The sequence below is a fragment of the Pithys albifrons genome, chromosome 11 (genome assembly GCF_047495875.1).
Source record: "Pithys albifrons albifrons isolate INPA30051 chromosome 11, PitAlb_v1, whole genome shotgun sequence".
In the NCBI taxonomy this organism is placed as follows: Eukaryota; Metazoa; Chordata; class Aves; order Passeriformes; family Thamnophilidae; genus Pithys; species Pithys albifrons.
Genome location: NC_092468.1, coordinates 6,350,190 through 6,375,490, shown reverse-complemented (window position 1 = coordinate 6,375,490; position 25,301 = coordinate 6,350,190). Strand labels below are relative to the sequence as shown.

At 37.9% G+C, this 25,301-nt stretch overlaps 1 protein-coding gene across 3 annotated transcripts in view; it reads left to right on the top strand.

The window, feature by feature from the left end:
* The window catches only part of PER2 (period circadian regulator 2), a 45,728-nt gene extending 21,611 nt beyond the window's left edge, over positions 1–24,117 (top strand). For all 3 annotated transcript variants that reach the window (XM_071566820.1, XM_071566819.1, XM_071566818.1), the window contains exons 8-26: positions 24–145; positions 1,572–1,773; positions 3,243–3,294; positions 4,645–4,787; positions 5,013–5,091; positions 9,763–9,869; positions 10,324–10,477; positions 10,691–10,799; positions 11,174–11,305; positions 12,458–12,554; positions 13,077–13,233; positions 13,316–13,443; positions 14,644–14,817; positions 15,071–15,331; positions 16,069–16,919; positions 18,173–18,359; positions 18,871–19,063; positions 20,663–20,813; positions 21,657–24,117. In XM_071566820.1, coding sequence (XP_071422921.1) covers positions 24–145; positions 1,572–1,773; positions 3,243–3,294; positions 4,645–4,787; positions 5,013–5,091; positions 9,763–9,869; positions 10,324–10,477; positions 10,691–10,799; positions 11,174–11,305; positions 12,458–12,554; positions 13,077–13,233; positions 13,316–13,443; positions 14,644–14,817; positions 15,071–15,331; positions 16,069–16,919; positions 18,173–18,359; positions 18,871–19,063; positions 20,663–20,813; positions 21,657–21,806 — 3,449 coding nt within the window. In that variant the 3' untranslated portion in view covers positions 21,807–24,117. The remainder of the gene's footprint in view (positions 1–23; positions 146–1,571; positions 1,774–3,242; positions 3,295–4,644; positions 4,788–5,012; positions 5,092–9,762; positions 9,870–10,323; positions 10,478–10,690; positions 10,800–11,173; positions 11,306–12,457; positions 12,555–13,076; positions 13,234–13,315; positions 13,444–14,643; positions 14,818–15,070; positions 15,332–16,068; positions 16,920–18,172; positions 18,360–18,870; positions 19,064–20,662; positions 20,814–21,656) is intronic.
* Positions 24,118–25,301: the final 1,184 nt, after the last annotated feature.

Genomic DNA, 25,301 nt, shown 5'->3' with positions numbered 1-25,301 from the left:
AGTTGTTTGTTGTTCTCATGTAGCCAATGAGGAATATTATCAATTGCTGATGATCAATGAATCCCAGCCTGCTGGTCTCAATGTGTCATCTTACACGGTGGAAGAGGTTGAGACTATAACCTCAGAATACATCATGAAAAATGCGGTGAGTGTGATGACCCAGGTCTGCAGCGTGTGTTGATGTTTTCTACAGCTGCACTTCTCAGCATTCCTTCCTCTGACCAGCTAGGAGCTGGTAGCCAGGTCGCTAAGTCGGAGAAGCTGCCTTTTGCCTTCCAGGAATGTTGAGTAGAAACACTGAGCCTTTGCCTGGAGATGGTGATGTGACACATCTCAATATCCAAGTGATATAATGCACTATGAGACATCATTAGTTTTCATTTGAGAAGACCTGCTAGAGTTGGCGAGTAACTTTTCCCAAATTTTAGTCAAGGCACACAGTGAATCACTTCAGCTTGTTCTTATATCCAGGAGTTATTTGATGTTTCACCAGTTCCTTGTGTCAGTGTGACTGAAGAGCGACCAAAGTGTTGGCATCACTGTGTGTTGTCTTTTTCTGTGGTGTTTGTTTAGTCTTTGTGACAGGCACAGACTTACTGTGCTGCTGTGTTCTCATACAGTTAAGAACAACTATGATGATCAGTGTGGTTTTAGCAAGAAAATGATAGTCTGAATGATTTTTGAAATTAGTATTTATCTCCATACTACTAGTATTTTAGGGATAAGTTAATGGAGAGTTCAAAAAATAATGAATTGTATCTAAACTTGTTGGACAACCTTCCGCTATTGTTTTTTTAACTGAAGCCTCAGCTTGAATATTTGAAGTTCTGAAATATATGACACAAGGGCATGATGGGCGATGTTCTGTAGCTTGAAGTAGGTGAGTTTTGTATCTATGAATAGTAAGGGCTGCCCACAAGGCAAAATAAATAGGAACTGCAGAGCACAGCTGAGAATTTCAGACAAATATCGTAAACATTGTTCAATTAACCTGAATCATCTGAGTTTGTGCAACCAAGTGTTCTGCTGACAGCTCTTGAGTTTGTGTACAGTGTTGGTGGATGGAGCACTAAAGGTTGTGACGCAGGAAGCTCTTCTACGTCAAGGAGAGCAACAATATGAAACAATACAAGTGGAGTGCTCATACTTTACCAAGTGGTTTAGAGCACTGTTTTCAGTTTGCAGTGGGTGGACCAGCTCACATAAACAGCCTTTCACAAACAACCATGCCTGTAGCAAGCACGGGGAAAACGTGCAATTACAGAGCTGGAAGCTCATTAGTTCTAAATTTGTAAATTCATTCTGCATCATAACATTTTATATAATGATGGTTAGGGCTTGTAACCTGGTAAATAGTGGTGTGTTATTGAATAGTTGGGAAGTGTTTTGTCTGTATCTACTTGATGAGCAGATTAATTTTACTTCATAATAGATGTTGTTCAACAATTTCCTTAATTTCTATTTTGAACTTTAATGTTTTTGTGTCTTAAATATTTAAATATATATATATGTAAATACTGTATTGAAGGATGTTTCAAACTATCTAAATAACTTGAGATTTCTGGTTTTAGGATATGTTTGCTGTAGCTGTTTCTTTGATTACTGGGAAAATTTTGTACATCTCTGACCAAGCTGCTTCTATTCTCCGCTGTAAGAGGGGTTATTTTAAAAATGCCAAATTTGTGGAGTTCTTGGCACCTCAGGATGTCAGTGTGTTCTACACTTCTACCACCCCATACAGATTGCCATCATGGAATATTTGCAACAGAGCTGGTGAGTCGTCCCAACAGCAGATATTTTCTGACTTACCTTCGGTCATGCAAATGTAAATACTTGAACTGATTCTGGATATCCTCCCATCCTTCTGCATCACTTTTTGAGGATGTTACACAGATGCATTACTAGACCTTCTCTGAGCAATACTAGGTATACAATCCACTTTTACCAATCAATAAGGCTTGGCTGTTGGTTAAGAGTCTTCCCGGTGTCATTGTTTATTGGTTCTTATGTCCCTTTCAGCAGGAAAACAAAGTAGGAATTCATGCTGAATAGTGGGTTTACTTCCCACTTGTACCAGCAATCAAACGACCACAGTTTTCTTCCAAGTATGAGAGGGGACAATACCTGACCACCTTCTTTTCAAATGCTAATGATTTGAATACTGGCCACCTTGATCACAGTCTAGGAAAAGGTATTTCAGCCACCATCACTGTGCATTCCCCCAGTGTAATTATATCTCTCTTCTTTTAGCCTTAGAAAAATGATGTTAGGTAAGCTAACGAGGGATCAGACATCTCAGAGCACTTGAAATTCGTTTGTGGAAGGATTGTTTTACTAGTGTAGCTACAGCTGTTAGTAATTGAGAAATATCTGCCAACTATTTTAACCAAACACTTGAAACTCAAGGTCTGCTCTAAGTGTTTGGAATTCCAATCCATTGCATAGTAAGTCTGTGAAGTTAAGTCAGGGTGTGAACCATATTTAATCTGAAATCAACATATACTCAGCAATGTAGACACAAGGCAGGTCAAAAGGGACCTTGTGAGGTCTCTTGTCCAACTCTGGCTCAAAACGGGCAGTGGTAAATGCTGACCACACAATCCTGATTACAGATCCTTAGTTATACAGGTTGTTATTTTTTTTAAACCTTTTCTGCAGTTTTTACTACAATGTGCAGTAAGTGTAGCTGTGCACACTGTCTCATATGTCAGCTGCCATAGAGTAATATCTGAAAGTTGTCACTGGAGGCCTTTGAAATGCCAGAGCTTCCCTTGAAAAATCAGTCAGTGGCTACTCTGGAAAAGGAGGGAAATAGGCTTAAGACATGAAAAGAAGCCTTTGCAATAAAGACTTTATTTTTTTCCCTTTGCAAAGGGTGGTAATAAGTGGATCTGGTGACCAAGCTGTCCTTGTGCCTCTCTAGAAAAAAGGTCAAATTTGGGGGTTTCAGAAAATCAAACATTTTTAGTCAACAATACAAAGTAGAGTAGAAAAGCTTATAAGAGTAAGCAGCTCAAACTGGAGGGCTCTTAGGTGTGTTTAGGAAAAAGACTTGATAAACAAGCAGCTGCGATTCACACACCAGCCTCAGAATCTGAGTGGTGTTCATTTTTAGTTGCTTATGAAATACATAAAGTTTTTTTAAAAATTCAACCTTAATCACTTAAAGAAAATTCATGTATTAAATATAATAATATTGGAGTAATTTGTAACTTGTTATGAAATATGTTTAAAATTTCTAGAGTCATCCACTCAGGATTGCATGGAAGAGAAATCTTTTTTCTGTCGCATCAGGTAAGACAACAGTGTTATAAAGCTCAATGTTACACCATGAGACCATGCATTACAGAGGTATTTGACTTCTGTAATGGCCTTATGGTATGTGAATTTCATGTCGTCCCATAAAGTGATCATAAAGCAAAACATGCACATCCTGTGGCTGATTAACTGTAGAAGCCACAGAGAAAGCTGCAAAGTGATTTCAGCAAGTGGCATCTTAGAAGTTCATCAGTGTGAATAGTGACCTTTGGGCCATAAAGGGAGCTGATGTGGTGTCTGCTCCTGCTTTGGGAAGCCTTTACTTCTTGTTAATAGAACTGTTCTGTTCTGCACCTGCTGCAGAGTCTTTTTGATTCTAGAAAAATAATGTCTCAAATTTATGTCAGTTGTCCCCCAGAAAGATACACGAGGGTAACTTGTCTGTTTTAGAGTTACTGGATTACACAGTTCTTTGGTTTTGCTTTTCCTCCTTCTTTTCCTCTCCCTTCTCCTCTTTAGCTGGTTTTATTTAGGAAAAGCTGGCAGCTTATTCCATGTTCTTTCTTGTGCAATTTGATTTCTTAATGCTTATTGCCTCTCTGGCAATACTTCCGAAAATAAAAATAGTGGATCCTGTTACATAATACTTGTGGAGTGAGTAAATACTTATTACTGAGGAAGGAGTAAACTTTAAACGAATTAGGGGTAATCCACTGCTCCGGAGTGTTGGATTGGATGGACTGTAGAAGTACTGCTGGTGTTATTGGAGATTTTTTTTTTGTCCAACTTAACATTGATTTCAACAGCTTTACTTTTATAAAGCTGTGCTGTATAAACTTATTACAACTGATTTTATTTTGGCCGCTGTGTAAGTGGCTGTTACTATCATTACTGTTTGCATTCCTGTTAAGTAAACAACTTATTATATATTATTATATGGATTCTTCATTCTTTTTAAATTGGAATAAATATTGATTAAAAGAGTCTTTATGTTAACTGAGAAGATATAGCAGTTTTCATATAAACTATAAGTTCATCCCTCTGAAGGGTGTAATATCACAAGTCAGGGTTATTGGATGAACAAATAATTTCATTGTATGAGTTGGGATTTTTGTTTTCTATCAAACTACCATTTCATACAGTTGTGGATCTTTTTATTTCAGGCAGCAGAGAGAACAATGTATTCTTTATTGCAGTTGGTATGCAAAGGATGCCATCAGAATTAGATTCTCTTCTACCAAAAAAAAAAAAAAGTGAAGATCTTGTGTGCTATTCTAGGAGCTAATAGGAAGTTCTTCTGACATGAGGGAATTACAATGGATAAATTAAAACTTCCTTTAGCATAAGATGAATCTGTTGAAATAATTAACTCTTTTTAATTATTAGTGCGGGAAAGGAGCGTGAAAATGAGATCTGCTATCACCCGTTTCGGATGACTCCTTACCTTATCAAAGTGCAAGATCCAGAAATAGCAGAAGACCAGCTTTGCTGTGTGTTGCTTGCAGAAAAAGTACATTCTGGCTATGAAGGTAATCCTTTGAATGGACAATGACTAGTTTGGTTCCTAAAAGTAAGAGCTGTTCAAGTTTTATTGCAGTGAAAGGTAATTGTTTCTGTTCTCTGGCCTTGCTGGGAGGCTGTGAGCTAGGAAGCTGCTTTCCTGTACACTCTTGGACAGAATTTTGGACTTGGTAGCTTGAAGTATTATATATATAAAAAACCCCCTTGTTAATCTGCTTTTATTTTTCTCTCAGCACCCAGAATTCCTCCTGACAAAAGAATTTTTACAACTACGCACACACCGACCTGTTTGTTCCAGGATGTGGATGAAAGGTAACTTACAAAAATAGTTTTCAATTTACAGATAACCAAACTATCCAGTATCCTTACAGGATTTAAGGTGTCTGTATGGGGTTTGAAAGTTATGCAGCTACTGAAGAGAAGGAAAGTACATCCCCCTATTTTCATTAAGCTTGAGAGCACATTATCATTGGTATTTAAGTGGAAATTTATTTGCTTGCTCACAGCTTACTTTTCCACTTCTCTGCCATCTGGGAAAAATCTGGAGATAAATTTAATTAATGAACCAATGGTCAGAAAATTCCTGTGCTGACAGTTACTACCTGTATAAAATTCAGGTGTGGGGTTTTTTTAAGGTTTGATCCAATTAAAACGCTGCTGTCACTTTCTGCTGGCCCAGGTCCAAGGTGCGTTTTAAAATGCAACATTAGATCTTAAAAAAAAAAGTATACAAAAATTGCTCAAATTCTATTGGCTGAAGATTTCACATTACTTTGACAATCCTGAAAGCTGATTAGAGTATGTACATTCTAGAGTAGAAACAAGTATATTCTTAATGTATATAGACACTCAGGAATTAAAATATAAATCAAGCTCTCATAGAATCACTTAAGTTGGGTAAGATGATCAAGTCTGCCAATGTCCCAAATGCCACATCTGCTCATCTTTTAAATACCTCCAGGGATAGTGACTACCACTTCACTGGGCAGCCTGTTCCTTGATAACCCTTTCCATGAAGAAATGTTTCCTAATACCCAATCTAAACCTGCCCTGGTGTAACTTGAGGCCACATCCCTTTCAAAGGACATTTAGGTGATGGAACCATGAGGTCTATAAGAAGAACAGAAGATACTCCTTCAGATTTAGCAGTATGCTTGGCTGAGGAGGAGATGAGAATCTCAGCAAGTTTTTAAGAATAGGGAGGGTTGAAGTTTGGAATAGTTTGAAGACCTGTATTGACAAGAGAATTCACTTGTTCCTGAGTTGAAAACACAAGCTACCTTTTCCTTTTCTTTTCCTCTTTCCATACTTTACTTGATATTTTCTTCACGATGGTTTCTGATTTTTGCGCTCTATGTGGGACCTTGTTTTGATATTTTTTTCCTTTAGTGAAACATAAGTTGGCTGCAATAGTAACATCTGACTTCTGAGATTCTCCCCTTCTCCTGTTTTTAAGCATTCTAAGAATGCTAAAATTTTTTTTGTGTGTCAGGATGGGGATGTCTCTTCAGAGTAGGAGTAGAATGGACAATTTTGGGTCGCTGTGGTATCTTTTGGGTAGAAATGTTTCTGAAGACATATGCCATTCTTGGCAAAATCTTCAAATGCAGCAGAAATGAGAGAGGGATTAAGGGAAAGGAGGTTATTGGGATGTTTGACCAAGCTGGAGTCAAGGTAGAAAAAATACTGTTTGACTTCTGAGAGTTTATTTGTAGAGAGGTCAGGCACGTCAGTGTTAGTGCAGTGCTTGGGGTTTTATTTATTAAACAAGAATTGCAAAAGGTAGCTCTTGGAGATAACTACTATAGAAGGAGATAATGGCTAATCAGTGAAGATAAATTTAGACTTTTAGATACAGCTGGTTGTGGCAAACTTGTGCAGACATTGTGACCACGTATGAGAGTTCCTGTAGGGTAGAAAACAATGTAATGCTGACAAACTGTTTTTCCATGGTATGATTTATACAGTCTCTCCAAACAGCTTGAGTTGACAAAAGAACTAGTTAGTCCAATGTAGTTCTGTCCTCCTCATGGGTTTTTCTCCCTCCCTTTTTCCCACACAAGCTTCAACTGCAGCTTTGCAGAGTGGGTTTAACTTTGCAGGCAGGCTGATGGCACAGTGCAGTGTCCCTGCCTCCCTGGATCCACTCACTGATTTCCAGTTGGCACTAGAGAACAGCAGGGTGGCTGAATGGAGAGTTTTGCCCTTGTCCTTGGGCTTGAGTGGAGCAAGTGCAGTAAATAACCTTCCTTTTGGCTACTGTGGAAGCTATTCTGGTGTTACCACTTGTTCTCAAATACTGTTTTTTAACCCTTTCAGTGAGGGTTGGTTACATCTTGGTCTGATAGTAGGACTTTACTTCATGTATTTTTGCTCTTGTGATTTATGTGTTTCATTTTGCTTTTAATTATTGAGCTGCTGAGAGCATTGGCAACCAGATAAATGTTTGCCAGGATATGCATATGCAGTTTATTGCTCTTAAGCTCTCCAGGGTTTGGTGTAATACACGAAACAACAGATTCTTAGAGAAAGCTGAGTCTAATATTTAAAAATGTGCAACTGAGCACCTGCTGTTGACTCAGAATTGTTATAATATCACACTGAAACTGATGTCTGACTTGCATAAAATAAAGTTAATTTCTGTAATCAGTACGTGTTCATAGATTGGAAAAATGGTTATTTGTGTGAACTCTGCAAGTGGATCTCTGCACAGAACATGTTAAGTAAAAATAAATATTTTCCTGAAATTAAATGGATAATTCCAATATATATTTGTTTTGGATTGTATGTCATACTTCATGTGTATAGTGGGTGTAAGGAGTTCTATGTAGTTCACAGTGGAGTGATCTCTATAAATTAATTTAAAGCAGGTTTGTATCTATCTTACAATATAAACAGATTTATTATCCATGTTGTTTAGACACTTTAAGCATCGTTCTATAAAACACAAACTAAACTTGCTGCCTCTCCTCATCAGCCATTCTTGCGCTGCATGTGCACTTGCATTCATAAAATGAGTTTATTGACTTAAACTCTGAATGTGTTTATTATGAGGAAGCATAATGATGCTGAGGCATCATTCCCAAATACAGCATTATGTGATCACAGAAAGGCTGGTTGGAAGGGACTGCTGAAAGTCTTCATTCCTTTTGCTTGAAGGTTAGGTCAGCCATGACCTTGTCTCAGTAATTCCTGAAATCCTTCAGGGGCAGAGATTGCACAATCTCTGTGGGAAATTGTTCCTGTGTTTCACTGCTCAGTGAAAAAACTTCTCCTAACATCCAGCATAAGCTTTCCAGTCTTCATTCTGGGACTGCTGCCCATAGTTTTATTGTCTGGCACTACCAAGAAAATTTAACTCCATTTTTGTGACTCCTCTTTCCAGTGGTTGTGGAGAGCTCTGGGATGATCCCTGAGTCTATTTTTCATAAGAACAGGCAAGCCCAGCTCTGTCTCACATTCCAGATCCCTGACTTTTCCAGTGATCTCCTTATCAGTATAAAGATATGAAGGGAATTTTTTTTTGCATAGAAGTGATTGAATTTGCATCGTCCTTTATAACATGGTTAATAAGTAATATTTTGATAAAATTTGATCTCCCTTAGGGTAGGTGTTCTGTCACAGCACAAACAGGTGTGGTGCTTGCCAGGCTTTCATGAAGCAGGTGGCAAAGAACAGGAGTGGTACTGAACAAAACCTCCCCTGCAGTGTTGTTTGATGAAGTCCTAGCTGAAGTCTTTCAGAATTGACTGGTATTTTAAAGTCCTCTAGCGACACAACTTTTCTCATGTGGTCTGAACTTGGCAGCAGTTTTAAATGTCAATGTGTCACAGTGATATGATTTGGTATGAGTTTTATGCCGGTTTCAGCTTTGTTGCTTTAGTTCATCTACAAGTTTCCAAGACTCATTATGTAACTAATTGCTTCAATACTAAGGCCTTAGCTGCTATCCTCACATTCCCCTGAATATCTCAGCCTCTTCCAGAAGGGTAGGTTTGATGTTTTGGGGAACTGATGTCAGTCCAGTGGGGTGTTGGAAGTGCAGTGTTGAAGGCATTTGTTGCATAATAGTTTTGAGTTCTTCCTTGACACAGATCCCTTGTCTGTGGTACACTGGGGCTGAGTTCTTCATTAAAGCTCTTCAGATACTTGAGCATCTTCCTACCCCTGGGCCTTTGTCAGTGAATGGGGCTGGGAGGAAGGTGCAGAGCATGTTGTTTGCAAGATGACTTTTTGTTGTCTAGCACCTTGAACATTACTGAGTAGTATTGACTCAATGCATTTTTTTTCAAAGCATATTTTCAGTGGTTATTACCCTTCAAGGTGAGATACAAAGTGACCTTTGTGAATTTCACTCTTTCTCCTTAATATGAATGCTTGAAGTAATCAATAAAAATTATTCACCACATAAATTAGTCGTTCACATCACTAGAAATGGTCATTGATGATGTGCAGGAATTCAGTAATGTTGCTTTTAATTCCCTAGTTAATAAGCTAGTTTCCTTGCAGCTCCTTTGAGTTGAACTCTTAACCTGCCTGTGAGAAAGTTGTCTTGAGTCCTACTCAGCTCCCCTGGTGCTGGTTCAGCCATGGTAATCCTGTGATCCTCAGCCTTGGCTCGCAGCCGAGGGATTGGGGTACTATTTACCTTCATGAGAGTTTTACAAGATTAAACTTTATTAATGCTCTTTTAAAATTAGGGTAAGTATTTATCCTTTAAAGTTAGGCAGCAAAGAAAGGACAGAATGGCTGTAACAGATTCCTTGACTTGGTCTGACCACCACCCACAAACACACAAAATACCCCTGTTCAAAGTGTATTATTGTTACTAAGTTGGCACTGCTTTTTCACCATATTTAAACTTAAAATTGCTCATTCTCTTTGTAGGAAAAACAGGAAAGAAAACTTAAAATGGAAATACTTTAAATGTACCATTATTACACTTGATTTTTATTATTTTTTTCTTTGTTTTTCCTTCCCCAGAGCAGTACCTCTGCTGGGATACCTACCTCAGGACTTAATAGGAACGCCAGTCTTGGTGCATCTTCACCCAAATGACAGACCCTTAATGCTGGCAATTCACAAAAAAAGTAGGTAGTCTGTTATTGTAGCAGAAATACAGTTTTCTTTTTCTAAAAGTTAATGATGACAAAGACCTCAACAAGTGTGGGGGGAAATTAATTGTATCTGTGAATGGTGTGATGTATGTTATCATACCTTGAATGATAGTCTTTTTTATTTCATAGAGAAAAAAATAAGAGTCATTCTGGCAATCTTAATTTGTCAAAGTTTGAAATTGTAATGCTGTTCCTTCAGCCTCCTTTACCTTCTTATATTCAGTAGTGATTCTCTGGACCACAGTGCAGTAAATTATGAAGGTCTCCTTATTCTGGTAGCTCAGTCTTCCTAAATGTATTGATGTATCTGGTGTTTGTTACTCCAAATGGCATCTTCCTTCTTTGCAATTCATTCTAAAATCCTGAATCATTAAGTAGAATTGTGCAAATACTAATCTGAAACTTCTTTTTGAATCCTTCATTGCAGTTCTTCAGTACGGAGGGCAGCCTTTTGACTACTCCCCAATCAGGTTTTGCACTAGGAATGGAGATTACATCACCATGGACACCAGCTGGTCCAGTTTCATCAACCCCTGGAGTCGCAAAGTTTCATTTATTATTGGAAGACACAAAGTTAGGACGTAAGTCAATAAACTGTTGGGACTTGTAGACTTTTTTTATTATTTTATTTTCCCTTCTCTCAGATTTATCTAGTGATCCTTAAGAAAGACACAAGGGAACAGATGAAGTGTTAGATTCTGCTTAGTGTAAACAGGTGGTAAACTGAAGTTGTGGCCTCTCTGTGATTGAAGTACTTACATTTGTAATGAGCTGGATATGATTGGTTTTTGCAGGGGTCCCTTAAATGAGGATGTCTTTGCTGCTCCCAACTATACAGAGGATAGAATCCTTCATCCCAGTGTTCAGGAAATCACTGAGCAAATATATCGGCTATTACTGCAGGTATGATGCCTTAATGTTGCACTTTTAATTTCCCACTGAAGGAAAGGTGTTTATCTCTGTGACAGTTTGTTTAGCTACTACTGTACTCGAATTTTTGGCTACAGTCACGGGAATTACTTGCCCTCATGATTACCAGACAAGACTTACTGAAGTATGTTAAAGCTCCCCTTGGTATCTTAAGGATTTCATGCAGCTATGGAGTCCTCACAGAAGACAAACAAACCAACCAAAAAACCCAACTAAAAAAAAACCCCAAATAATAAAAAACCCCAACATAAAATAAAACCTTTTTGTCTCACATGGAATGTGCTGATGTGCTGAGATACCTGTGTGTGTGTGTATGTATATATTTTTTTTATTGTTGTTTTTAACAGCCTGTACACAACAGTGGATCCAGTGGCTATGGAAGTCTGGGTAGCAATGGTTCACATGAGCACTTAATGAGTGTGGCATCCTCCAGTGACAGCACAGGAAATAATAATGAAGACACTCATAAGGATAAACCGGTAGGTTTGAGTTTATCTCATTCAACTGTGTGGCAGAAAACAGATTAGTAAAAGTGGGGATTATTAATTTGTAGATGAACACTTTCAAATTAGGGATGGAAGAAAGTATAAAGAAAATGTCATTTTAACATGGGAAAAACCTTTCTAAGGAAATAAACATTCCTGATGTAGATGAAGTCTCAGGGTACTGGAGCACAGTTATAGGTAGGAAAGTCAAGGTTTATAAAGTATTTAAACCTATACTCTGTGTTTACTTACTCTAATGTCTGTTATATGCTATATGCTGTGTTTCCAGGAAAAGCAGCTGGATATTTGAAAGCAGTTTCTTTTGGGAGCGGGAAGTCTGTAATTACTGTTTTCCCAAATGAAACTAAGAAGATTAAATGCAGTAATACCTGCATAATCAAGTGATAGCTTGACCCTGATTGCTTTTAATGTTGCAAAATGCACTATATCATATAGAAAGAAATTGATAGACTCAAATAAAATAATTGTTCAGTTCGTGCTTAAAACTTTTAACTTTGCATTCAATTCTGAAAGCCAGAATTTTTGTTTAGTAAGTTATACTGCTTATAAGCTAATTCTCCTAAATCTGATTTATGCTTTGGTGATCAGACTTTTCAGATTCCTGCTCTTGCCAAAGTGGTCACTTTCTTGGCTTTCAGTTCTTAAACATTCATGGCATAAGCACATGAATTCTCTGGATTTTTTGTTTAACAGATAAATTACTACATTTTGGAGTTATGCAGAAGAGTAACGTTCCAGGAGGTCTTGGTTTTGAGGGAAATAAATACCTGGCTATTTCCACAGATAGTGAAGGCTGTTGCATCACTCCAAGTGATAGTTTTTCCTGAAGTCATCTTTGCACCTTTATAATTTCCTATCCAAGACATTCAACCATATTAAACAGACAAATAATTGTGTACAAAAACATACTTCAAATGTCTTCTCTTTCCAGTTCCCAACTTTCAATAGAATTCTATGCAATACATGCAGATCTCTCCTGTGATCAACTGATTGCAAGATAGAGATGAGCTGAGGTTGGGTTTAGTCTACTGAGGAACTGCTATGTGTGATGTTTTGTGACAAAATTTCGTAATGGATGTTTATGTCAAAATGTTGTACTAACTGTTTTTAACAAACTGCTTTCAGGAGGTTTGTCAGTATGCCCGTAAGGTCAAAAATAAAGGACAGCACATTTTCACTGACAATAAAGCAAAACCAGACTACAAGAAAGAGTCTTTTGCAGGTAAGACATTAATAAGTTAATTATAGTCTCTTGTGTCTGCTGGTGCCTCATATAATATGACAGTAGGATTCTTTTCTAGTTCAGTTCTAATCAAAAGACAGCATTTTTTCAATTAAAATTATATTGTCCTGTGTCTCCACTGGGTTCAGGAAAACACTGTTTGGTTGTGTCTGAATTGATAGTGGTATAACACAGTTAAGGCATGTCCTAAAGCTGTTGCTTTGAATACCTTAAATGGGCACTAGAATTTTTCTCATACTGAGTGTGTTTCAACTCTAATGAGAACTATTCTCTTAAAGCCATAGTTGGACCTAACTAAACTTCACACCTCCAAGAATCCATAAGGACAGGAAAATATTTGACATAAAGTTCATCCATGAGTGTGCAAACCTCTTTCCTTACAGTGGTTAATTTGTGACCTGTTAAGAAATACGCAGAAATGAATATTTTTACTGTTGGTTTTAGGGGAATTTGCAAGGATGTAATGCTGTAATTGCATAATAGCAGTATCTCTTTTCACAGAAAAACAAAATACTCCTGGTGGTCAGGTGAAAGATGTAGGGGGAAAGGACACTGCAGTAACAGCTGCTCCTAAGAATGTAACTACTGAGGAGTTGGCTTGGAAGGAACAACCTGTATATTCATATCAACAGATCAGCTGTTTGGACAGTGTCATCAGGTGAGGCACCAGTGTGCAAATTACTCTTGATCTCTGAGCTTAAGATTTGTGGATCTAATATTGTTAAACCATTGTATTTTAGGTACTTGGAGAGTTGTAATGTGCCTGGTACAGCAAAAAGAAAATGCGAACCTTCGACAAGTGTTGCATCACTGAGTTCTGGAGTTCATGAACCAAAAGCAGCTGATAATGCCATACAGCCCTTGGGAGGTATCTCTACATCCCAGCTTTTTCTGGGTTGTTTTTTGCTAGCAGTCTGTTGGGTGTTACTCTTTGCAGAATAATGCCAAGTATAGCTCTGACATGACCTCACAGCTGTTTTCTGTGCTCAGTGCTGGTGATCTTTCCTCATTAAAATCTTCTCTACAATCAGAATACCGAATAGTTGATTGAATATGTGGATTGTAGAGGCAATGAACTTACTTGTAATGTACAAAATACAGTAGGATTTTGAGTTTTAGGATTTGACATAGTCCCTTGTCTGGATGGGGAGCTAAATTAAAAAGTGTAACTAGTTGGTATAAGAATTGTGAGATTAATAAAGAACTAAATGCAAATGAGGGATTTGCTCATTTAACTTGGTCATGTTATGAGGCTCAATGGAAAGTGTCTATGGAGGGTCTCAAAAATTGGTCTCAGGAATGATCTTGGTTGTATTTCCTTTTGACAGTTTCAAAAAGAAATTCTAATGCAGCTTTCAGAATGAAATTAGAAGCTATCAGTATACATAGGAGCAAAGTGTCCTGTAGAAGGAATTGAAATGCTGTAATTTGGAGTCTCTGCAGTTCTGGTTGGCAGGAAATAATGTGGGTCACTAGTTTTTTGTTACACTGATGTCTGAGAATGATGAAGTCACCAGCATAATCTAGTCAGGGAAAAGGCAAACTTTAATTCTTAAATGTTTTATGGAAGGATTTCTCTGAGAGCAAGATAATACTGTTTTATGAGGCACTGGTATGACCTCTGCTGGATTATTCTGTGTAGCTTTCAGGGGAGAGAATTCTAAATATGTGGGTGGGTGCTCAGAGCAAAACTGTCAGGGTAACCAACTAATGACAGAGATTAGTGTACAACACAGTGGGAGCTGGATGGAGCTTACTCTTAGGCTGGAAGAGGCTAGAAAATCTCTTCCAAAATTGTGCCATGAAAGAACAATTAAGACCAGGAAAGAGCAAAATATCCTTCATTGAAAAGGTCTGGTTTGGCTGTATGTGAGGCTAGAGGATTGCATTTATTACTAAGTATTTGTTCTCGTCTTAAGATGTTCTTGGTGGAATGTAGAAAGTAAAATGCTCATTTTCTGTCTTGTCAAGCACAGGTTGGCCTTTACTGTTCTGCAGCCCTAGCAGCATGTAACTTAAATTTCCTCTTGTTTACATTCAGCAAACTACAACTTTATTTCTTTAATAGATCCTGCTGTGTTGAAGGCATCTGGTAAATCAAGTGGACCCCCAGTGGTTGGTGCTCATTTAACATCCTTGGCTTTACCTGGCAAGCCTGAAAGTGTTGTGTCTCTCACAAGTCAGTGCAGCTACAGTAGTACCATTGTTCATGTTGGAGACAAAAAAACACAGCCTGAATTAGGTATGATTGCTGCTAATTTTCTTCAAAATGACAATTGCTAGCAAGGTTAAACTTCAGACATGTGAACAGTTAATAGCTGCTTGTGACTTACATCTTATCACAGCTGAAATGTTCCTAAGGAAGTGGAGTAAGTAGAGATGGAATTTGTATCTTAAACATTCAGCAAAATTACTACAGGAATAGTAGCTTAAAAATGCATATCCAGACCTTTTTTTTACTGCATCTTGATTTATTTTTCCTTCTATTTCTCTAGAAATGATAGAAGATGGTCCGAGTGGAGCAGAAGTCTTAGACAGCCAACCTCTTGCCCCTCCATCCAGCTCTGCACATATAAATCAAGAAAAGGAACCTTTTAAAAAACTGGGGCTTACAAAGGAAGTCCTTGCAGTGCATACACAAAAAGAGGAGCAGAGCTTCTTGAACAAGTTTAAAGAAATCAAGAGATTTAATATTTTCCAGTCGCACTGCAATTACTACTTACAAGATAAACCAAAAGGACGGCCTGGTGAACGGGGTATGCCAAGAGTTCACTATAAGACTTGTATTTATGTGGGAAGTGAACCCTGTTGGGAGGGCATTTCCATTTTCAGTAGTATTGGGGGGGCCACTGTGAACAGTGATAGCTGAATGGTATTTTCAAAGTCCACAGAAAAATTCTTGCTAGAAGATTGAGAATGGAATATAACTTTTAGTGTAATTAGGGACATTTTAGTAACTAATGTTTTGGTTTCTATCTGTTCTCTATACTATTACTGTCTTGCATCTACTTTCAAGGGACAAAAAACATGCTTTAGCATATTTGCTTTACCGTATCTGTGCTTGTATTCCCTTGCTTTTCTTTTCCTTCTGTCTTTGCATCTGTCTTTTTTCAGGTTTATGGTTGTGTTTTATTTTCAGCTCTTTTGTTTTCCAGTTTTCCCCATTCCACCATGGTGAAACAATCTGGTAATTGTTTGGTTGCCTTTAAGTTATTAATGTGATCTGTGGGATGGAAATGGCAGAGACCAGCAGTAATAGTGAGATTGTTTTGTTTATTAGCCTAGGGACTCTGGATGGCATTTTCAAAAATGCTTGATACTGATCTCATTTTTGTATCCATTCCAGTCTTGACTTGTCTTGGAGTAGAAAGCAGACACTGCTAAGCAATTCTGAAAAATTTTTATCTTTAATTTTTTTATTTAAATAGTTATACAGGTCCTGTATAACTGGTTTTTTAAAACCTTTATTGTAACTATTATTTTTTTTTTGTAGGTGGCCGTGGACAAAGAAATGCCACTTCTGGAACAGATCAGCCTTGGAAGAAAAGTGGGAAGAACAGGAAATCAAAGCGCATTAAGCCTCAGGAGTCTTCGGACAGTACAACTTCTGGGGCTAAATTCCCCCATCGGTTCCCTCTCCAGGGTCTAAACACCACTGCTTGGTCACCATCAGAGACTTCCCAAGCCAGCTACTCAGCAGTGTCTTTTCCCACTGTTATGCCTGCGTATTCCCTTCCTGTTTTTCCAGCAGCAGGGACTGTGCCGCCACCACCTCCCGAAACTTCACTCTCTGGTTTTAATCAGTTGCCAGACTCTGGAAATACTTGCCCTGTGCAACCCTCCCAGTTCTCTGCACCGTTCATGACCCCTGTCGTGGCCCTTGTGCTCCCCAACTACGTCTACCCGGAGATGAACAATAATTTACCTCAAACGCTTTACCACAGCCAGCCCAACTTCCCTGCCCATTCTGCCTTTTCCTCACAGACAGTATTCCCAACACAGCCACCATTCACTGCACCCACCCCTTTCCCACAGCAGGCGTTTTTTCCAACCCAGCCATTCCATTACAATCCACCAGCAGAGCCTGAAAAGGTTCCCGTGGCAGAGCCGCGGAATGAGCTGTCCCGTTCCTGCACTCCACAGTCAGTGGGTCCTCACGACCAGGCATCACCACCTCTGTTTCAGTCAAGGTGCAGTTCTCCTCTGAACCTTCTACAGCTGGAAGAAACCACAAAAACTGCCGAAAGTGGAGCTCCTGCAGGTTTACACGGAGCTTTAAGTGAGGAGGGAGCCATAGGCAAAATGATCACAACTGGTAACTGCAGTGGAAAGGAATCCTTACCCGTGAGTATGCTGAGGGATCACACCCCCTTCTCCCCTCTCTGCTGCATCATTTTCAACCCTTTCATTTGCAGGACCTTTTTTTTAGTGGAACAATACAATGCCAGGAGCTGGACTCACAGTTGTAGTTAGTAAATTCAAACTTCAGCAGAATAACACATGAAATCAAATAATTAGAATAGTCTTAACCTTTAAAAATTAAATCCACCTTGTTCTTCTGAAGTTACACTAGGAAACTTGGAAATGCATCCTCAGTTTTGTTCCACTTCTTTGAAAAAGAAACCAAGAATATGGATAAGCCCATTGCAAACCACTGAAAAATTTTAAAATAATATGGGCACTTTAGCAAAAAGTTTTAGGCTAGTGAATTTGCGTAGAGCAGAAAAGCAATCTGCTAATGGTCTGAAAGAAACAGATTTACAATAAAATCACATCTTTGTTTGCAAACAAGCAACCAAAGTAATGAAGAATTGATTATTACTTTCAGATAATAATTTGATTTTTGTTTTATTTGGTGCACTAAAACTATGCTGAATTATTTGGTAATTTCAGGGGTTTTTTATATTTTTATTTCCTGACTCATTCAAATTTGATGAAACAGTTTACTCCATCTGAAGTTATTTGTTAATATGTAAAGGTTTCTGTGGCAGAAACATGTAGACTAATACTTGTACTCTCTAAAGGCACCATAGAATATCTTTGTGAATGCTGAGTCACTGATAGGATGGAGCTGCAATCTACCTCTTTTCCACTGCTTCCTTCCCTTTTTTCAGGAATGTGTTAAGAATAAAGCTGGTTCTTTCCACTGTTACATGTTTTACTAAGTTCTGTCAGCCCTAATTTCTAATACTTAATCTTCAAACTGACAGACAAGTTTTGCTAACGTTAAAAATCAGTATAGTTAAAGCTCTTTCCCTTAAAAATATACCAATAGATTATGTGGCCCAGGAAGCTTCCATCTGGGAATGTTTTCTTGCTGCTCTCAGTGCATAGTGAGATGGAACAGTGATGGACTGTTGATGCCAATCTCTGGAGCACATCAGAGTAGGAGCAACTGTCAGTGTGTCTTGGGTGGCTTCCTCACTTGTCATGGCATCTGTTATTGGTGATTGTCTGTCCTTGAGTAATTATGTAAACAGAGTATAAAGTAAAATGGATGTATTACTAATAATTTACATTTAGTAATAAGTAGCCTTGGTTTTTGCTTTTGTGTTTGGGGTTTAATTAATTTATTTTTTTCTCCTGCTGATCACTAGGCTGAATCTCCAATGGATGCTCAAAATAGCGATGAACTCTCCATGTCCAGTGTCCTGCTTGACATTTTACTTCAAGAAGATGCATGTTCAGGCACTGGTTCAGCCTCTTCAGGGAGTGGTGTGTCTGCAGCTGCTGAGTCTCTGGGCTCTGGATCCAATGGCTGTGGCATGTCAGGGAGCAGAACAGGTAACAGTGGCAGCCAGAACTCTCTTGGCATTCCAACAGAGTTGAGTGTGAGGGATTGCAAACACCATGAATGTCAAGTGAAAATCTTTGTCCTTGCTCCTCGTTGAATAGTTTATTCTTGATTTCTTTCTTACCACATCACACAAGTGTTTCTTTATTTATTTACAGGATAGAAACTTTCTAAAGCATGTATAAAATAGCCATTAAGATATTATGGAGGTATGAATAAACAATGAAAAGACTGTACTCCTTCATGTTTCATTTCAGAGTTTAAATTTAAACTAAGCTAATTATTCTGTTGAAATTTAACAGAGATTTTACCTTGAGAGTTTGAATTTCAAAAATATTAATGCAGTTACTCAGCAGTGGAAGTTCCCTCTGTTTAAAAGAGGAAATAGAACAGTGATTGTAGTTATACTTCCAGTTCTCATTAATCTTCCCTATTATCAAAGTATTATGATAATTTATGTGTTTGACAATTTATAATGAAAATCTAAATCTCTGTTTACAGGTAGTAGTGAAACTAGTCATACCAGCAAATACTTTGGGAGCATTGATTCCTCAGAAAATCATCATAAAACCAAAATGAAGACAGAAATAGAAGAAAGTGAGCACTTCATTAAATATGTTCTTCAGGATCCTATATGGCTTTTGATGGCAAACACAGATGACACAGTTATGATGACTTACCAGATACCTTCACGGTAATTCCAGTGTCTTGGTCCTTCATAAATTCTGTGTATGTGGAGGAGAGCAGGGAGTGCAGTAGGAAAGATGTGTATGAATCTCTATCGCAATAGAAGTAAATCAGTTTTAATGTTTAGCTCAGTGTCAAGAAAAATTCTTACTTCCTTTGTATCTTTTGTGTTACTACACAAGTTCTCAAAAAGTAAAAATTGTTTGATTAGGCTTATCTGTATTTTCAGATCATTTTTCTGAGTTCAGATTAACTGTATATATTTTTGAAGGTGTTTTATAGTTAGTGTAACTATTTGCCTAGAAATCCCTGAAGTCTGATTAATGGATCCTGGCAGGTATTCTGAGATCTGGGGATGCTCTGGCATGGAAGATCTGCATTCCCTGACTGTTATCCTGAGATGCCACATTCAGTGGCATGCTGCTCTTGGACTGGTGGATTTTTTTCCTGGGTTAACTTCCATATGTTCATTCTTCCATAAATTCCCGTTCAAACAGGACAAGGAAGTAGAAAGTAAAAATCATAAGGCTTCTAAGAGAAACAGCTTTATTGAAAATAGAAGATTCCCTGCTTCAATAGCAAAGAGCAGATACAGGATGAGAAGGGATAACAAGTCTGCAGATTTATTTTGGTTTTAGTCTACTTGTTTATATTTTGTGAGAGCAGTGAATGGTATTTTGAAAGGAATAGGAAGCTTCAGTAAAGACAAGCCTTTGAAAATGAAGGAAAAAAAGCTTTCAAAATACAGAAGGACAGGTATGATGGGGAAAGAAGTAGAGAATACATTGCAAGAACTTCAGCATTTTCTCCTAGATTTAAAAATACTTTGACATTTCTCAGTTTTTGCAGCCTGAAGTGTTGACAACTATAGGTGGTAATTCCAGTAGACTGTAAGAACAGCAAAGCATGCCAGTACAAAACAGGGTGTTGTGATAACAAGAGTTATGCTCATTGTCAGAGCCTGATGCCCTGGAAGTGAAGTGTAAAGCCAACCTGGTCTTAAGTATCCTGTGAGGAACAGAAATGTCCTGGATCTTGGAACTTGCTTTCTATTGTCATCCCTTATAGAGGAACACAGCTTGGAAATGTTGGTGTGTGTGGGATTTGGATTTCTGAATCAAGGTGGGGCTTTTGGAGGGAGAGAGAACTTTGCTGAAATAGAACAATGCTTTCTAAAGTTCAGCTCATCCTTTATGATTTTCTTAAATCTTACTCCATCTGCTTTAGTATCTCATGTGCATCCAGTATCTGCTGTGGGTTGTCCTCCCAGTGAAGGGAAACTTGGAACTTCCTGCAGGAGCAGCAGAGGGTAGCTGGAGCTCTTAGTGCTTTCACTGGTGATGCTGCCTGGGAAGCTCTAAGAAAACTGTTCTCCCTGATGGGATTTGAAAAGACAATGAGCCAGCTGAGCTGTGTTAGAGTTGTCTGCAAACGCAGAGAGCTGCTAAAATAACCTCACTTAATTTTCTTCCGATCTAAGATTTGTAAGCGTAATGTTTTAGAACAAAAATAGGCTTTAAAAATGTTGGTATTTGACTGTGTAACTTACATAGGCACAAAGCCCAGAAACTGCTGAAGCTCAACCTCTAAATACATTTTATTTTAGAGATTTGGAAACGGTTTTAAAAGAAGATAAGCAGAAATTAAAACAAATGCAGAAACTACAGCCAAAATTTACAGAAGAACAAAAAAGAGAGCTTATTGAAGTTCATCCATGGATCCAGCAGGGTGGACTGCCAAAAACTGTTGCTAATTCTGTAAGTTTAATGAGTTAGTTACTTTTGCATGTATAGTAGTACCTAAAATATTAGCTGCCTGTGTTAGTCTTCCTTTCCTGCTGCTATGAAAGCTTAGTCAACTATGCAGAGAGAAAAAGAATTCAAACTTCCATGCTGTGGTTTTTGGCTTGATTTATTTTACCATAAGTCTTCTTTCCAATTAGGAAAATTAAAGTGGTGGTGAATACAGTGAAATTTCCTTCCACTTTTTGAATTTTTGTGTATCTGTTTGAAATCCTTTAGCAACACAGCCAGAAACTTCACTACATAAAAATCTCTATTCTGCGTGTAGAAATTTGTGCCCATTGTCTTCCTGAAAGTACAAAATGAATGGCAATATACTGTGCCTTTTTTCTATCACACTTCTCACTCAGGATCATGTCTTGCCTTGATTCCTCTAGGTAGATTAATGGCTTGAAAGGCAAAAAAAAGAAAGGAAAAAAAATCAAAACAGTAAAAGAAAGCATCCTGCCAGTTTTATTTGTTATAACTGTACTTGTTGCAGTCTCTTAAGCCCTGCAAGAAAACAAGAACGTGTTACTGCAGCAGCAGTCAAATGGAGGGAAAGGTGCTTGGGAAGAGTCAGCACTATAAATGATCCATAACATAACTGCTTCCAGTAGAGCTCTCAAGTACTTTTATTGATCTACTGCACGTTATAAAATCACAGTGTGTGGAAGAGTTGTGGGGTAGAATATATCTGGTAGTTGCAGCACTGATGTAAAGGTTCTCTCAAGGATTGCATTCAAGCAGAATGTTGTTTGGAAAAGCTTTTTTTTTTCTTTGACTTATGAGTGTTTCATATTTATTTTTTCTTTTTAGGAATGTATTTTTTGTGAGGACAATATACAGAGCAATTTTTACACATCGTATGATGAAGAAATCCATGAAATGGACCTTAATGAAATGATTGAGGATAGTGGAGAAAACAACTTGGTTTCCCTGAGTCAAGTCAGCGAAGAACAAACATAGCCTTTGAGCCTGTTGTTTTGAAAACTGTTTCAAAACGACAGTGAAGGATCTAAAAAGGTTTTAATCTTGTATCCAGCAAGATGAATCCGGTTCATAAAAACAAATGTGTTTTTCTTGCTCTGGGACAGTCATTTGTGAATGAATCTCTTTTTAAATGGTGGCAATCTCTTCCCAGTAAGGACATTGTTGAAGATGGTATAGCTTTTCTTTAAAAGACTCATATTTTCCACTTACATGCCTCAAGTATTTCTTTATAAACTGTAGAAACTTTCATTGGTGCCTACTGTTTTTTGTAGGGTGGGTTACCAAGTGCTGAAAATCTCCTGACCTACACACGGTTCTTCAAACGCCCTTTGGGAATGATTCAGCATTACACATTGTTGAAGCAATTCTGCCTAGTGGCTCTTTAGCATTGTTCTTAATATTTGAAGTGGTCCAGCATCGGAGAAGAAATAACCTTCAAGGAAATCAATTCACACTTGTCCTTCTCATACCAGCTGATCCCATCCTCTTTGTTTGTCTCCTATAGTTTTGAATGTAGAAACTTTTTTTGTCTAAGAGAATTGTTGAACTAATTTTGTAAGATGGTCTTGGATTAAAATACGTGTTGATGTGTAAGTACAGAGGAGTGCTGACAACTCTGTAGCCTTTTATTTAAATGGACACTGCAATAGTATGAACTGTTTATTACCTTGAAGCATAATTTCTGAGAATTTATACTCAAGGAATCTTTATGCTTAAAGATTTTAAAAACTAAGACAACAGAGGATGGCTCTGTGTGCTCCAGTGGCTGTTAGAGCTTGGGGTAACCTGAACCTTTATTCTGACTTGTTCTGTCAGGAGCTTGGCCATCAGTTTTTCCAGTTTGGCAAAACAAACATCCATTTTGTACATGGCAAGGGAGGATTGTCATGTCTTGTCATTTGGAGACAGTTCTTTAAAAAAAGAAGTGATTTTGAGAATAATATTGACTCACTCTATTTGAATTGCATAATCTAAAACTTAGCGTGGCTGGAATCCTTTGCTGTCAAAGATTTAATTTTAATGCCTCTGAGATTGTATTGACTTGAATATTTGTACTTTATGTTCTTGTGCTGTTTATATGTGTTGAATGTGGGAAGAGAACATGAAAGAAGAACTTTAATATGTTGGTTAGTTAAAGGACATTTAGTTGCAGTATTGCTGGATGTCAGCTGTGAGTCTTGGGGTGAAAAAGGGAGGAATTCAATTGACTTGGACGTGTTTGTCTTAAAATACTCTTCATGGGAAGCATTTCCTTTTCTATTAGGATAATGTTTCTATTCACTGAAATTTAAGGTTATTTTCATTCTATAAAAATGTTTCTCTTTGCATATAAAGAGGATGTGAAGTTAGATCTGACACCACCAAAAACATGCAGAAATGACTGGTATTTGGTTACTGGAAGAAATAATTTGTTTGAAATAATTAGTTATTAATTGGACAGTGTCATGAGGAAACTTGCACTGGAGACAGGTGTTCTGCAGATAGTGAAATATGTGAACTTGTGAAACAGGTAAAATCACAATTTTAAAACAGTAAGTATCTAAATGTAGCATGAAGCACTACCAGCAGGATCTGATTCCTGTCTTTAACAGTTCAGCAAGGTCAGACGTAAATATGTGTAAATATAAACTGACTGGGAAATGTTCAAGTGTTGGTGTTCACGTCCGATGTATTAAATGTTTTAATCATAAATGGAACAGTGCAGCTATACCAACATATAAAATATATTTCATTTTTACATGGAAACATGAACAGTTTTAATTGGACCAGGGTTTGGGAAAAATAAGAGCTTTATATAAAAGGAGTGCATCATAATTACACAAATAATTTTCAAAGACTTCTCAACCACTTTGAACTTCTTTGCTTTAGCATGCTTCTCTTTTTCCATGTCTTTTTTTTTATTTTTTTTCTCATTTCTTTTATTATTTTTTCAGTGACCATCTTGTAACCATAACTTAGTGAAAGGAAGAGAAAAGTATATTTAGAGCATTTTGTGGATGTGCTTAATTATGGACTTAATCTTGCATCCTTAAAGTGTTTGCATTTACAGGGTGGTATTAAAATATTTTCCTGTAACTTTAAATCTACATGCCTCCATTTATAGATAAGATTCTGAAGCTGTAATTTTTCCAAACTGTTGTAAGATGATTTATTTGTGATGACACTTTGTCAACATGTCAACAATGTTTTCTGTACACTGTGCAATATATTTTGGTTTTGCCACTTGTGACTAATTTTTATGACTTTGCTTTTTAGAAAACTGGTAAATAAAACAGATATATTTTTAGTTGCCTTTTTGTTCTTTGAGGCTTCTACTCCATGTAAGAAGTAAAAATATATTTTTATTTTACTGGTAGTATGTGAACTGGTATTTCAAACTGCAGAACCTCCAAGCTGTGATGTCAGCTGTGCTTGCTGTCCTGAAGTGGAATTGTTGCCACCTTGTCTGACCTGTAAGTTTAGTGGTCAAGTGGAAGATGGAATCTTTATATTGACTAGTTGTTCTGAAAACATGTGTGAATTTCCTCCCTGGAAGAGGTGAGTTCTCTTCTTGTTCAAACCTGCCAGAAGACACATCCCTTTTGCATGGTTTAAATCTGCAGCCCTTTGCTTTTACACGGGTAGCTCAGAGAAAGAGAATTCCAGTTGTGCCCCTTGAATTTGCTTTGTAAGTGATTTTTGGCCTTCTCTCGAGGTGTGGAGTGTTGTCTTCTGAAGATTGTTGAAAGTTTTCAAGCCAGAGTGCTTCCCTGTTCATGGTCTGTTCTCTGATGGGTGCAGAAGGCTTGAAGGTTCCTGTTTTCTCACTCTGAGCAGTGGTGCAGCTCCGTGCATTGGATGCCCCTGCAGGTTAGAGGGTACTCAGGTTATGAGACCCTCCTTAGCTCTTTGTTTCCATGGCTGCATTTTAACAGGTTTGTGGAATTTTATAAACAGAACAAGGAAGTACAAACCCTAGTTTGGTCCTGAGGGACCCAGACATTTCTGTAAAGTGCATAATCAGCGGGTTTTTTGGTACTGCCAAACAGTTCAGCTCACAGGTGAATTGCCTTCACGCCAAGGGTAGAGTTGTGCACTCAGTTGCCACGACACATATTTTGAAGTGTGATTGTTCAACGCATCACCCCAAGTCCCTTCTGAATCGACCCTAAATATGGGGGCAGTTCTGTGCATGTGAAGTCTGAAAACACTTTGTCCGAACAGCCCTTGGTTCCTTGCTCATTTAAACATGGAGAGGAGAGATGTACTGATGAGGCACTTCACAGAACTACCAGTCTGAGTGTCCACATATCCACGTGTCCACAGCTGCAGAGGGGCCATGCTGGCATCTGGATGCAGGTTCCAATAATGGATGTATAACTTTGGGAAAAGAGAAGTACTGCTGTGATAAGTTACCAGGTAATGTTTCACAGTTATTTCTGGTTTTGGTAATTCTTTCCAAGTGCAAATGTAATAAGAATATGAGTTAAA